General features: G+C 37.9%; 1 protein-coding gene across 2 annotated transcripts in view; it reads left to right on the forward strand.

Annotated features, from left to right (window-relative positions):
• The window catches only part of CDH12 (cadherin 12), a 184,378-nt gene that overhangs the window by 124,319 nt on the left and 44,182 nt on the right, over nucleotides 1–15,877 (forward strand). For both annotated transcript variants that reach the window (XM_068397004.1, XM_068397005.1), the window contains 2 exons: nucleotides 4,627–4,814; nucleotides 14,077–14,330. In XM_068397004.1, the coding sequence (XP_068253105.1) occupies nucleotides 4,627–4,814; nucleotides 14,077–14,330 (442 nt within the window). The remainder of the gene's footprint in view (nucleotides 1–4,626; nucleotides 4,815–14,076; nucleotides 14,331–15,877) is intronic.

Here is a 15,877-nt window from a genome sequence, read left to right on the forward strand (position 1 = left end):
AGGCTGTTTAGCTGTAGCTGATGTAACAGGTTTAGTATACTGAGTATCTGCTTGTATTTACAGCATCCTTGCTTTTGCCTATTACACTATTGTTAAAACACCAGCAAGTAAATATGAAGTTTGTCTTTGGGTTCTTCCTAAACTGACAGAAATCAGTGCCCTTATAACGTAGCTAGGATAAAAAATGAAATGCCTTGGTAAATTAAGCTAACAATACTATTATAATATACATAAATCTGATTATGTTTTTTTTTTTCCTGAGAAAACATTAAAGACAGATCAAAGAGAAAGAAATAATTTTATTTCAATGTTGCCTATAAGATTTGTGCTATCATGATTAACTGCAATGCAATACTTCAGCAGCTGACAGAGAGAACTGCAAAAAATATAGACAAAGAAAAAGCGGGAGAGGATAATCTTGCATGCACACATGTATGGTGACAGATTAGAAAAAAGCTCAAATAGCATTTACAGCTGTTTGGTTGAAGGCCATTATGCATTTAGTTTAAGTCCTTAGATGCCAACCTGGGTTATTTCTTAATGGTTGTTTTGCTTGTGAGATGTAATGATGGTTTTAATTTATCATTCCCATCAGAATTGAAAACCTTTTTGGTAAATGATGGTGTAACTGTAAATTGCAGATGTGGAGAAATAAAAAAAAAACCACCACCCCTTTGTAAGTAAAAATCAAACCCCAGAACAGCTCTTGAGCCTTAAAAATGAAAACTAATCTAATCATGTCAAAAGAACTGTAAATGTGTGCTGAATTTCAGTCAATATGACTGATTACCTGTCACTTAGCTTTGATTTCTTCTCGCTATGCGCTTTGGAACCATCTTTGTTTTAGAAACTCAGAGGCAGCACGTATTAGTTATTAGCTCACCTCCACCTCGGTTTTCTGAATGCTTTTGGGGCTGAGTAGTAAGCCCTATCAGTTATTTCAGCCTAAAAGCCTCAACTCATTTATTTTTATCGTCCTCATTGGTGCTGCTCAACCTAAAAATCTGAGGAAGCTTCACACCTTGAGTCACATAAAGACTACACAGGCTTTACAAGGGAATGCCTGAATGCTTATGTTGAGCTACATAATCACTACACTTTCTCTAGTTTTGGATTCTGGGTTGCATTTTAAGCGTAATTTGAGTGTGAATTGCTGCATAAGTTAAGCATGTCAACTGGCACGTGACTTTTGGCCTTAAAAATAACATTTAATTATTTTTTCTTAAAATTCCATTTACGACAGAGTGAAAAATCTTGACCAGGCAATATGCATTGCTACTAGCTTTCCTATATGTGAAAATATTCTGAATACAGTATGCATGACTGAAATCAGCAAAAGGGTAACTAGTTGAAGAGTCCAGTTTTGTAGTGCAGTCTGAGGGAAGTAAGGTCTTGCTCCTCTGGTACATCTGGTATCACTCATCCTTTACAACAGCCAGCAGCAAACTTAGAAAACACATTTAAAAGAGATTTATGCAAATAGAAGAAAATGTTTTTATAGGCAGAGAAGTCACATGAGACAATCTACAAAATTTTACAGAACTGTTTGAGCAGTGTAACCAGCTGCTGCATAAGTTTGTCTGAGCTGCTTGTTCCATCATTCCTAGAAGTTGCAGAGAACAAGGTTTTCAGGACCTTTGGGAATAAAAGGCTGTTACTCAGGCCTGTTTCAATATATCTTTGTAGCAAATTGAGGTATTAGTGCATACAGGCAAAATGGACAATAAAAACTGAATAATCCTAAACTGTCACAGCAAGAAGTAATGTCTTCTAGAAACAGAAAAAATAAAAATCTACAAAACTGTCTTTCTGTTACATTTCATATGCAGCATGTATTGATAATTTCAAATGTCCTCTGTACAAAGACTATTTTCAGGGGGAAAAAAAGAAGGTTTTCATGTTATACATTTTATTCTCTTGAAGTTTTTCCCTGAGCTGGCAACAATATACATTATTTGTTTTCATTTATTTTATTCTGAAAGTATGTTGTCACAGTAGCACCATTAATAGCTTTCATATGCTGTGAAGATACTATTATAGGAGGACGATGGCAGTGTAATTACATACTACATCTTCGGAGATCTGACTCTGTCAGAGTTGAAGATTACTTCAGAGTTTCAAATTAATCTGAATGACCCCATCTTTATTGCCGTTGAATTTCTGGAAGTGATGAAATGCCAAGTCATTGAAAATAACTGATAAAAGCCTAAACAATCTGAAATGAGTAATGTAGTGTTTCTTTGACTTCATCTAAGTCCCATACGCTTTACAGCCAGGTACAATTTTTTATAGAGAAATGTTTGTTTTAATGAATCTGAGTGCTCTTCAGTTCACTAAGAATAGATCAACCAGGCAAAGGAGGAAAAATCCATTATCATGTGCTCTTACATTTTACCTTCGCCAAAATGGTAACTGTAAAGAGCAAATACTGCAGCAATGATTTCTGCCATCCAGTCTCAGTGCTGTAAAAGACCTGGGCATCAGGGCTAGAACTATGTTGTGGAAATGTAACATAAGATTCAAGTGCAGGCAAAACCCTTTTGGATCCTTTTTCTTCAACCTCTTCTGAATAACTTGCATAGCAGAGACCGAATAATACGTATATTTGTAAGTTACATTAGAGAATAGGAGGATTTGTGATTGTCTCCTGCATACCATGTTAAAATTTTGTTCTTTACTCAGAGTCATTGAAGTACAACTAAGAAATAGCTGAGGCTACTCTTGTCTTGATAATATTTTGCATCATAGTGCTCCTTTCCAGCTGTTAAAACAAGATGAAGAAGAAAAAGTAAAGCTTCCTTTAGTACATTCCCTTGGAAAGAAAAAAGGAAAGGTTCCTTTAGTATATTCCTGTGGAAAAAAGAGTGAAATGATAATTGCGCAGTCAATGAGTACTACAAAGCTACACATGGTAATGTCCAAATGTGGATGTTGACACAAGCAGACTTTACTTACAGGGATTTTCTCAAACACACAAAGCAAGTTTTGCCTTCAGATATATTTTGCATACTGATGGACAGAGGGAGGAAGCAGACAAAACACATTTTTTCAGAGACAATCAAACAGACAATTATGCAGGTACCATAGCCCAAACTACTAGCTCATAAAAGAGTAGGTTTGCTCCTAATCCAGCAGTGCTAATGTCACTTATTTTCTCACCTGGAAATACTGTAATGCTGAAAAAACTGACAGAGCATGCAGCGTAAGGAGATAACGACAGGGATAGTGTCTGCTGTTTAGTTCAGTGGCTGGATGTGAAAGTCATCTATCCTGCTGTTACATGATATACAACTTCTCAGAGCCTTATTTTGTGAAGTGTGACTGAACCGCTGCCAGGCGGAAATCTCTGACACATCCCCCTAACATGCTTCCCACTAGTCACAGATGCCTGTCCTGCTGTACTATTGAAAAAGAGGTGTAAATTTCCTCCTACATGTTCACGTGTAGAGGAACAGAGAAGGCCATTGCTGATGTTTCCCTGTGCTGAAGGGGCTGCTCTGCGAGAGCTGTTAGAGGATGACCCAGGAAAACTAAATGATGGGGCAAGCAAATGCCAGCTTTGTTGAGACAGGATGAAGCTAATCGAACATCTCGGGCATGCTGAAATCAGCTCCAAAAGCTGCTGGCAGTTTTGGCAGACAGGCTACTGCATAAAGAAAGGCGAGCACTACCTGCCCATGGGAAATACTTGCCATGGTGGTGTTCACTGGCAGCTGTGCAAAGTAACAACTCCAGCGAGAGGCGCAACTGAACAGGAGGGGCCGGCGCTTCAGCAGCGGTGTAAGAAGCCAGGGCATGGTGTTAGTGCTGCTACTGGTGTGGTTAAAGTCAAGGCTGACCAAAAGTACTTTAGACCTTTTCTTTTAGCTATTTTAACTATTACGTCTAACATTACTTCAACAAAGCTGCTTCTCTGAATAAAATCATTTTGTCCTCACATGTCAGTAGTAATGATTATTTTAAAAGTGTGCAATTTTCAGCGTACTTTTTAAACTTTCTTACCATTAATGGTAAATAAACTGAAAATAGAAGTGCGCAGAGCTAAAAATTTCTGTTTACCGCTGAACTTTTAGTAAGAGCACCCTCTGGTGGCTAGTGTATAAACAACACATTTCCTATCTTCCCTTTCACAAGTTGTGCATGTAATTATAATACTGAATAATGCAGAAATGGGTGCACATTCTTTTTACATTGAATTTTTTCTTTCAACTACTGTGAAATGCATAGATATATTTTCTCAAACAAAACAAAAAATCAAATACTAAAACCTGCTAAACACAGAAAGAGGAAAATGCTTATAAACGTGTTGTCTACATGTGGACTTCAATTCAAAAGAGTCAACCATATGGGTAAAATTAAAGACAGAAATATAGACAGATAACTCAAGAGATCTAGATGTTAAAGTCCTTATGGTTGTATTGGACCATATCTAGAAACTAGGGGAAATTAGCCTGTTCAGTGGGTAAAACATGCATATCTTTTTCTAATACTTTGGGGTTTTGATTTCATAATTTCATTTGGATTATTTGAGTCTGTTTATTTTGCACAGGCTCCCTATTTTTAATCAGACATACTATGTTAATCATCAAGAAATCCCAAGAATGACTATTTACCACTTTGTCACAGGTATCTTCCATTTAAAAGTACCTGAGTCCTCTCACGTTGGGTCTGCTGTTGGAAAGATCAGAGCTGTGGACCCTGATTTGGGGAAAAATGCAGAAATTGAGTACAACATAGTTCCAGGAGATGGAGGAAACTTGTTTGACATCGCAACAGATGAGAACACCCAGGAAGGAGTCATCAAACTGAAAAAGGTATGTGGCACCGATGGGGTGTATTCACCTATGGCTCAAGTGAGAAACTAGGTAAGGTAATTAAATGTTGTGCAATTATACCTGATAAGTAACACACAGTAGCTTGTATCTTTATTAGAATCTGTGGCTGTGATCTTAGTCTTGAAAGAAATTGGAGTTCAGTGTTTCATTTCATATGCAATCAGGTATGACTATTCACAAATAATGTCAATTTTAGAGGCAGAAAAGTAATTCGTGTTTCTGTCTAGAAAGTATGATTTCTCTTTTATGGGAAGTTTTCTGTGTAAAACCATATGAGAAATGCTCCAATTCACAGCATGGAATGAAAGAGCTGTATTTTATGTTTGAGAAAATATATATCATTTTCTCTTGTAAGCATTTTATTTTGAAAGTTTTCATTTTATGTTTGTTATTTTAATAGTGAAACTGTTGTACAGTACTGTGGTGAATAGAGTTTTTACTGAGGGTAGATTCCTCCCAAATGGTTGCAAAACAACATGTCCTATTTCCAGTTTCCTAATAATGTCCCAAATAGCTGGTTATCAGATATTCATATAAGGGAGTACACTGCTTCTCAGCAGCTGCTGTTGCTTTAGTGTACTAGAATAAGTTCAAGATTACTGAACTTATGAATTTCGAAAATGGAAAGCACAAGCATTATTTGGAATGTAGTGATTAAAGCACTCAGCAGGAGACATCCAAAACAGGGACAAGTCACATTTTAACCAATGGTTGTCTTCTGAGCCCAGGCATGTACACATACATCAATAATCAACTTGTTTAGTAAAAAGAAATCTGAACCACCAGCTTATTTTGAAAGGCCACGTTATGTTTTATGGGCAGCTCATATTTGTAGAATTATTTTTGTAAAATATACACGCCTTTGAGCTCAACACTGCAAGGGTCTGGGAAGGAAAGGGTTCTGAACATATGTATTAAGAAAAGCTTTAGGAAAAGAGAAGCTTTAGTTCCAATAAAATTTAGAATTTAAGTGCTTAAATTTTTTCCTGACTCTGACCATGGATCTATATTTGCATTACACTCATTCTAACAACAAAATTCCTGGCTTCAGCGTCTTGACCTGGGAAATAGTAAGTTGTCTATGGGTGCACTAAAGGACCAGATGATGTCAAGTCACTTATTCTTTTGCTAGTTTTAGTAACAGAAAATGGAAGCCACAATACCCATGTGAAGTTACATGTCAATGAGACATAAACTCCACTCTTCACACCCCCCCTTCTTTTCTGACTAACAGTTGGATGTACTGCTTCCTCCTTATGTGCATTTGTAAACTTTGTTTCATTTTTAAAAATCATTCTGATCACCTTTTTCCCTCAATGAGATGACTCAAAAATAGCTCCATCTGGAACTGTCAGGCTGAGCAGCTGCATGCCCCTCCGTGTGCACTGCCAGTTGGAAGCGGCAATGAGTGGGAACCATTGAAAAATGAATGTTTGAGCATCAAGAGTAGGTTTTTTGATAGGATTCAGTTCTCCGTGGATTAGTCCTAAGCCTCAGCTGTGCTGCTTGGTTTTATACACAGCAGTGTATAAAAAGTATATAAGTGGAATTTTTCCATACTTATGGTTAAGTATATATATTGGACTGTATAGGCAAAACATTTAAATTGGTATGGCAGATTCAAGCAGCATTCATATAATATTTGTTACCGATGAAAAGCATCCACATATGAATTTGCCTGATACAATTATCTTAGGACCAGCACAGGCAAAATGCTTGGTCACTTTTGAGACTGCTATATGGGGAACTATATAATAACTAATGAACTGCTAATTTAAAAAAAAAAAAATTGACATAACTAATTCTGTATCCAGATACTTTAGAGTTGGTCACTGTATTTCACTGCATTTATTTAGTCCTTTCAGTAATAAGATATGGCATATCTGAAATTTTAGGGCACTTTTACAATAGCAGAATGTTGGTTGATGTTGCTTAGTGTAAATGATAGATCTCTGTCACTGAGCAGGAGGGGGGAAAATCCTAATCCTTTCTTAATCTTATTCATCACAGTGAGCCTGGGGACAGTGACAGGCTGTGAAGGTCAGGGAATGCCAGCTTTGTTCTGTGCAGAAGTGTGGAAAAAACAGACCCAACACGCTGGTGCTCCAGCAAATAATGCCTTTATATGGGCCCTACACATTGCCCTTCTGAAACTTTTCTCAGGGAAAAGGTCCCATTCACTAAGCTTTAAATGATCCAAGTGTTTCAAGACATTTTGGAATCATCCAAAATTCATCCACTGCAGTTCCTTGCTGAATCCCAAGTTAAACAAGAGCAATCCGGATTCTTAAAAATACTGTTAACTCAGTTGTCTTTTCATATCCTCTATGCTTGTAATAATATAAATGTTTTTTCATGGGTTGCAGTTTTCAGATTTTCAGAAGTGCTGGACATTCATAATTCTATAGACATCTATTAAAATTCATGCTGCTCGTACTGTACAAACCCACAACAGCACTATTCATTTGCCTGCACAGAAGTGATTTCACATTGCATGGTGTTCAAGACACTGATTTGACCTTGTGGGATTATGCAAATATTTAAGTTAGGTATGCATTTAAGTCATTCTTTAAATCAAAGCTGGTGAATGAACAGGACCAACGCTTTCAATTATGAATTATAAATAAGGAACAGTCAACGCCACTAATAAAAAGTGCCATGTGCTTTAAAAACAGGTTTGTACTTTTTTCTGTATCATAGCATATTCTGATGCTCTAAGTGTTGCAGTAACTCAACACTGAGCCATTTAAAAAACATTTATAAAGTTTGCTTTTATTTTTCCTGAAAGATTTCTTGCAGCCAGAAACTGTCAGTCACTGCATAGATCCTTTTTTATTCTATTGTTATGCAAAAAACCATGGAGACTTTTCTTAACAAAATTGAGAAAAATGAAGTCTTCCTGGACTACATTTATTTTTGGTGGAAAATGCATTTGATGATAAAAAGCTGCACAAGCCAAACTGTTCCTTTTAGTACACTAAGTGCATTGGCGGGGGCAGAAGACCATTCTCTGCTTCTCAGATGCTAAATGGGCACAAACAGCTTCAGCTGGACAGGGCGCACATCTTAAATCATCTGGTTTGGTTGCTCATTTATTTTCGTGCTATGATCCAATATAAGCTTGATTACTACTACTCTTTTGCTATTTGCATATAGTAAAAATGGAATAGATTTTCTTATATTCTGCTAAAGAAATTATACAAATGCCATTTAGCACCACTGTGTGGAAAGTACTGTAATAGCTTCCTCTCTCAAACGAAAAAAAAAAGGAAAACACCACCAGCAAAAAGAGGGGGAAATGTCTGGCTTTAGGATAGTGCTGCATACAGTTCTCTGTAAGAGTAAGAAATATTAGTATACGAGGAATAGAATGGCCAATTTCTTCCCTTGTCTGGTGCTATTTCATACAGTGTTTATTGGGTTTTACATTTATATAGTATCTGTCATCCTACCTGAACGCTTCGGCAAACTATGGTGAGTGTAAGATCCAAGAAGCAGAGCGACAGAAGGGACCATCCCCTTTGTACCGGAGTGTAGTGGCCTCAGGTGGGGCACGGAGTAGTGCCCCCAGGTATGGGGGATAATGCATCAGTCCCAGGCAAGCTCCTGATTTTATTGAAACTGATAAGAAGTCTTTAATGACCATACCCAACAGAAAACAGAAGGACCCAAGCTTCACTGAAAAGATGGCACTAAATTTGTTAAACCGAGGATGAGTTTATAGGATAAGCCTGTTATGTGCTGAAGCCTCTTAATTGGCTCAGCACGAGCTAATCCAGAAATTGAGCACGGTTCAAGCACTGAGTCTGGCTCAGACATTACTGATTTGTGCAGAGTGTCATTAAAACACAGGAAAAAACTGTTTTGAGGCTTCACCTGGTATGCTTCACACTGCTGCACTGTACTGGGTGAGCTTCTCCATGTGGGTCAGTGGAAGCTCAGGGAACATCTGCATCTTATTTTTTGTAAGCTGTGTACCACTGCTAACTGATGAGGTGACAAAGCTGTGTCCATGAAATCACAGCATGTCAGGGAGGACATAGCACTCATGATGAGAAACAGTAACTTTAGTGATTATAAAATAACAGAAACTGGGGGCACGATGAACAGACCCAGTAGCTGCAGGGAGGTATTTGAAGTGTATGCTTCCTTGTAACCTCAGGGGCCACTTTTAAAGAGCCTTTAACTGGAGTCAGTAAGTAGAAGTTTGATTGCTGACTAAGCCGAGTTGTCTTGCTCATGGGACAGCCCATGTGTGTAACGCTGGGACATTGCTATAATGTAAGAGCAGTCTGAGAGCATCTGTAGACCATAATAGTAAGCATAAGGCAGACTCCTGACATCCCTCAGCCAGAATTGCATTACTGCTACTACTTGCTTTACTAGCAAGACTATACAGACTGGTCACCCCACCCCTTCGTTCTCCAGAGGCAGGGAATACCCTCTGCAGGTGTTTGCATAGGCACTGTCTGCTTATAATCATAACTCTTGCGTTTGTGTGAGTGGGAATTGTGGTTTTACATTTTGAGGAGGAAGAGTAGGCGATATTAAGTCCTTGAGTACAGGCAGAAAGTGGTGACCTAGGTGCGCACACAATCATGAAGAGCATGGCAGCCACAGAGAAGAAAGTCAGGAAGAGTGAGGAAGGGGAGATCTTCAGTCTCTGCGGTTTGCAGATACAGCTGTTGGGTTTGCTTTTTCCTGGAACAGTGAAAGGCACCTGCAGAAACAAACAAGATGCTTGAGAGCAGCAAACAGCTGAACCCCTGACACTGGTCATCTTCTTTCCTTCTCCAGATACAGGATATACATAAATTTTGCCCACTTCCTATCAAATCTTGAAACACTCACTTAATATTTGGTCAAATCTACAGCACTTGCTGTAGATTGGCCTACAGATCTCATTTTTTACTGTGCGTTCTCAGCTCTGTAATTAAGGAATGTTCCTGGTTGATCTGGAGCTTGCTTTAATAAATCAACCTACTCTATAATACCAATTATTTCCTTATGCTATTTAAAATCCAGTGCAGAAGTGCAGTTACTGAAATACGCCAATGCACAGCGAATAGTCTGATGGCAGTATTTCACAAAACATACAGACGCTCAACCCATCTTCAAGGGGAAATTGTTGCCAGGTTTTGAGAAGAGCACACATGACACAGAGTTGCTCTACAATTGTAAAATGCTAATATAAAGACAAGCCTAAGTTAATACGTGCTTCCTCTCAACCCAGTGCTACTGTCCATAACTATCCATATGTTCTGGGGCTTACAGTCTCACCCTAAAATACGGCTTTTCTGTCATTGTAGATGTGGATCATGAAAGCCAGTATCACAAACAATACTGTTGTATCTCTTATGTGTGGATAAAAAGCAGAAATTTCTGGAGTTTCTGGTCCTGCCTCTTTGTGAAGCAGAGTAAACTGACAGGGTGGTTCTTTTCCCACCCTTGCCATGCTTCTCATCAGAATACATTATATCTTTGAGGCCTGGGTTTTTTTTTTTCAGTTCTTTAATTCTCTCTCCCCCCCCCCTTCCCCCACCATCTATCTAACTAATATGTAAATTTAGGTACATATACATCTATATAGTAGCATTTCTTAACTTCTACCTCGAATATGGGAAACAGTAATATTTCAAAATACATTTATTTCTAGCACAGAACTGTTTATGTGCTTTCCTAGTCATACTAAATAAGCCCATTCATGGCACTTCCAGAGTTGCAAGATAAAGTGATTTGTCAGTATGTGTTATTTGATTTTGGGATTTGTAGAATGCCTTTGCTGCACACAGCTGTGTATAAGCTGATAGTGCTTTACTATGCAACTATATAGAGCAGCTTGTAACCGCAACACAGGAAAAGGCAGATAAGAACCTGTAGGGGGGCCAAAAACATCTATTCTGTCACTTGTACTTAGAATATCAATTAGAAATACTCCTCTAATTGTCGAGTAGTTCACAGTTAATAAGACGTTACCGTAATATTAGCAAAAATGTGGAAAAACTAGTAACTTTTGTAAAACAAAAGCCTTATTCAAAATTAGCTTTCTGAATATAATTATTTTATAGAAGAAATCAATATTTCTATCAGTTATTTAAAAAAAGACACCTCTATGTACTCATTCCATTAAAACCTGATTGATAGAAAGACATTTCAGTAATCTTACAGTTTCTTTCTGTAAGATTCATTCTGCTATGTTTGTACCCTTACCAGAATTCCAGATTTTAAATGAAAATAGGACCAAGCACTGTCAGACACTTATGTAACAGCAAAACATATTTTTTAAAAAAAGGCAGCTAAAATATTGTGTGGACCACTCATTTCCTTCACAGATTTTAGTGGCATCTACTGAAAAAAGAAATACAAAGAAATACAATTTTAACATCTTTAAAATTAAAAATCCAAAAAGTTTCACCTGAGAGCTAGATAGATACTCAGTTCTTCTGTTTTCAAGAAGACTCTGGACATATCAGACAAATGGCAAAATTTGAGACTATCAATAGCTATCTGTATGGCTCAACTGTTCAAAACTGGGAAGATAAGAACTTAACAGGAGATTGTAGTATGGACTCCCCATAAACAGAATACCGTGAAATCATACTCTTTTGCTGCATTATATATGTGGTACAAAATCTTTTACTTTTTGATAAATCCTAGGTTTACCATTTGCAACATTTCCCGTCTTTCCACAGACCTTTCAGCTGCAGTTTAGCCTCACTTATATTAAAAGGCTAAATTCTGCTGCTTTGGGGGAGTCTGTCACTGATTTCTTTCTCTGATGATGACTCAGCACTTTCAGCCTGTCTCTTCTTATTTTGACTGCCATCTGTGCTTTGCATTGCCACATATTATTTAACCTCTAACTATATTTATCAGCAGACCCATGGAAGGACAGAAAGAGAGAATGGGTTGCTCCGAGGTTACAGTGGGAAAACATATTCCTTTCTTGGTGTCGAACTGTCTTTTCAAAAATATACCGTAAGGTTGCCCCATAACGCTGGCGAGAGAGAAGAAGAAAATGCAGCCACTTTATCAAACTTCTGGGTAATTGTGCAGTAAAATATGCTTGAAAATTGCTTGAAATCTTATTCCTTTCTGTCCATCCCCAAACAAGGACTCTGATCCCCTTGCATCATGAAAGTTGTGACTGGGCGCTGGCCAATGATCTGGTACTGCTGCCTTGAAGAGCAACTCAGTGAAAGACAGCCTGCAAGGACCACATGGATTATGGCTTTTTCCATTAGCACATCTATCTGCAATATAATCACACATCACAAGAGCCAGTCTGAACAGTTTTAATGCAATTTTGGGGATATGAAAGATATGTACAAGGCATGATTTAGAATTACTATTTAATTGAGAGCTAAGATTTCTTGCTTTCTCTGTCTTAATCATTTATCTCTAGCTTAACCCCTCATACTTAGACTTTTTCCACTCCAGATTGGTTCTTTAAACCTCAGATTTTCTCCTCGTAATATATTTTTTGAAAATGTGTTAAAAATTTATATAATCAGCTGGAGAAGAGTTTGTGGGGTTTTTTTGTTTGTTTGGGGGGGATTTTTTTGGCATTCCATAACAGTGAAAATGAGTAGTATAGAAACTGAAAAGACAGCGTGACAACAATTTGGATAATGAAGCAGCATGTCCATTTGTAGTGAAGCCAACAGCTTAGGGTTTTACCACTAGGGTACAAGATCTTCCACACTTGATTTTGTCTGTTTCTTCTTAGCCTTAGTTTCTTGTTCTTTCTGTCAGTCCAGTCATGAAGGTGCAGCTCATACTGACTTTTACTGGGACTTTTGTCTGTAGGAGGATGGTTGCATGTGGTAGTGGACTGATTACTATCCTTGGCTTTCAAGCTTGTTTATTTCTACGGCATATAGACTTCGATGGCTAATTTTAAACCCCCAGCTCAGAAAAGACCATCTAGTCTATTAAAATTATAAAGTCTTTCGTAAGGATTTAAAATCGTCACACTAACGAGTCAGCTAATGTGAGTCAAGGTAACTCAACTGATTTTAATGGAGCTACCTCAATTTACACCAGCCAGTCATCTGGCCAATTATGTCCTGTTGTGATAAGGACAGAAAATGGCAGAATTTAAATGTATCCTAGCTGTGACAAATGACTGGAAACACTGCGGTAATGATGCCTGGAGAAAAAAAAAAAAATGACAGACATTAAAATATTCTTGCTCATACACTTGTGATCCTGCTGTCTTCCAGGTAGCATAACCTTTCCTGTTAGAAAATTTCCAACTTGACAATTATAGGTAGAAACCACTAGGTGCCAGTGTTACCCAGACATCAGGAAAAGACTTTGTCGGTAACATTAAAAACAACATGAAAGCCAATGCAGCTAAACCCTTTAACTGAAAATAAAGGTTCTGTGTCTTTTCAACTAAATAAGACTGCATTAAAGTTTTTGAGATTATTATTTTTCTAAAACCAAAGGCACTAAATTGGTGTACATTGACAGAAACCAACACCAAAACAATCTGATTGCAGGATGCATTTCCATCAAAAACCCAGAGAGGGACACAAAAGCTGCTGTGCTGCCTTCAAGATCTTATGGATTACACCTAGGATCATAAGGCAGAGTCAAAGTCTCCATTTTTCAACATACATGAGGCTCAAATAGATGGCATGAATAGCAGTTCACTGCTAAGATAGATAGACATTTTACAGGAAAAACTTGGTTCAGATGAAGCTTGAATTCACATTTCAAGCCACACCTGAAGTTGGGTTAGACCCATTGGTATATATCAGAGTTTTCATTTGGGCTCATTTCCATTATTGTCATGGTCCTCTGAAAGGTTTCCCTGCTAAAAGAAATGGAAGTCTTCTGTTTAGGGAACTGGATCAGCTAGAGACAGCTGATTGCTTGTGCATGGGAGTGTATGAATGCAAATCTCTGGCTAAATTGCACACAGCTCATTTGCAAGAGATGAATCTCACTCATTTAATTTCAGATATCTACAGTGTAACTGTTTACATCCATGCCAGTCATCCTGATTTTTTTGATGTGGAGAAACAGTCATTTCCTGGGTATGATTCATCTGGCCTATTTCAGAAACCACCTTAGCATGAGATGGACTGCAAAACAAGCGTAGCTGATTAGCTCAGGAGCTGAAGTTCACACTGAAGGTGTCTTAAGTTATGTCAGATTAATCCTATCAAAGTGATGTTGCAATGTTTAATCTTTAGTCAGATCTGATGTTTTGCTTTTATTCTTTCTGCAGCCATTAGACTTTGAAACAAAAAAAGCATACACGTTTAAAGTTGAGGCCTCCAATCTCCATCTTGACCATCGATTTCACTCGGTGGGTCCATTCAAAGATACTGCCACTGTGAAGATAAATGTGTTGGACATGGATGAACCTCCAGTTTTCAGCAAGCCTATGTACACAATGGAGGTTTATGAGGATACGCCTGTGGGGACCATTATAGGTGCAGTGACAGCACAAGACCTTGATGCTGGCAGCAGCTCAGTTAGGTAAGAATGCTTTTCCTCCTTCAATAACTCTCAGACAACCCAATGTGCTGCTGACAGTGAGGCTGGGTGGCAAAGAGCTAAGTAAGAAGTCATAAAATGTTCCAAGTCTGTCACTGTAACAGATAACTGCTGCTCTGAAAAATATTGAAAACAGATGCTAGTTTGGGTGGGTTATCTGGAAAAATACATTAAGTGCTGACAGCTTCTTATCATACAGGTCATATAAGTTACCATCCACTGACATGACTTCAGAGATGGTGTGCTCAGACCAAGGAAGTAAAAACATTGCTTTCCCTGGTGTCTGGGGCTTCCATGAAAGTGAAAAAAGGAGGTTGTACATGCTATGTCTGTGTTACACCTCAATGGGTGACAGTGAGCACCACCCCTTTCACAAGTACCACTCAATCTCTACATCTGGCAAAGAAAAAATGCTTTGAGAAATAATTGCTACATCTGTCTTGGCTGAGGCTGCAGGGACGTGATTGCTGACCAACGTGACTGTGTTCAGCAGACTTCAGCACAAGTAAACCCCTGTGAGCAAAACCTCTCATCTACTGGTATAGTTAATTTTCCTGAAATAAAGGGAGAGTTGAGCTGTTATACAAATGTAATATATCGATTTTACTGGTGTATTTCCAGCCGTATTAGAAACTACAAAGTGAACCAGACTCATGTTCCAATAAGCAAGCTCCTGTGCAGCACGGTCTAAGATGTAGGCAGTCATTACACATACTTCCAGTACCAATTCATAATGGACTTATCTGACTTCAGGAAATATTATTATTCCCAGACTTTCATAAGCAATATTGCAGACATAATGGAAGTCATCAATCTTTAAATATTAATGTTTATCAAACAGGACTATGATGGAACAGGAAAATGCCACTGGTGTCTACCAAGTGCGTATAGATTCATGCATATTTGACTACAAATTAAATTTGGACTTTCTTAACTGTGTATTTTGACTCAGTACTTCTATTCTCAAAATGTACAATAAACATGCTAGATGATATGTTGTAATCATATGCAAAAATTTAACATGCAACAGTGACAGTTTAATTCCTGCTTCATCAATTGCTTAAAGCTATTACTAATGTTGTTTCACTACTTTCTTTTTAAATACATTCTTCATTCTTTTCTAATACAGAAATGTATTTGTTCATGAATCTCTGACACATTCCTTCCCTGACAAAGGATAGAAACCTTCATTAACAAAGACTGAAGCGGGAACCTTTTTCCCTGGTGGTAGCCTATGAAAATAGCCCCACTGAAGTCCATATTCTGTTGAAAACCATAGTCTCTTGCAAACAGATAGCAAGCCTTTAATCATATTATTGAACAGTTTTTCATAAGACAGCAGAATCATTTGAATGTATAACCACTCCTCAGTGAGAGGTTTTTATTTCACAAACCCTCCTAGGAGGCTCAAGTCCTTTAGTCACTGACCCAACATTTGCAACTAAACAAGAAAAATCATTGTCTCACGATAGTTTCTCCATACACTGCACTCAAGGTAATATTGAATCCTAAGCCATTTTAAAGTGTCC

Source organism: Nyctibius grandis, chromosome 3 (genome assembly GCF_013368605.1).
Source record: "Nyctibius grandis isolate bNycGra1 chromosome 3, bNycGra1.pri, whole genome shotgun sequence".
NCBI lineage: Eukaryota > Metazoa > Chordata > Aves > Nyctibiiformes > Nyctibiidae > Nyctibius > Nyctibius grandis.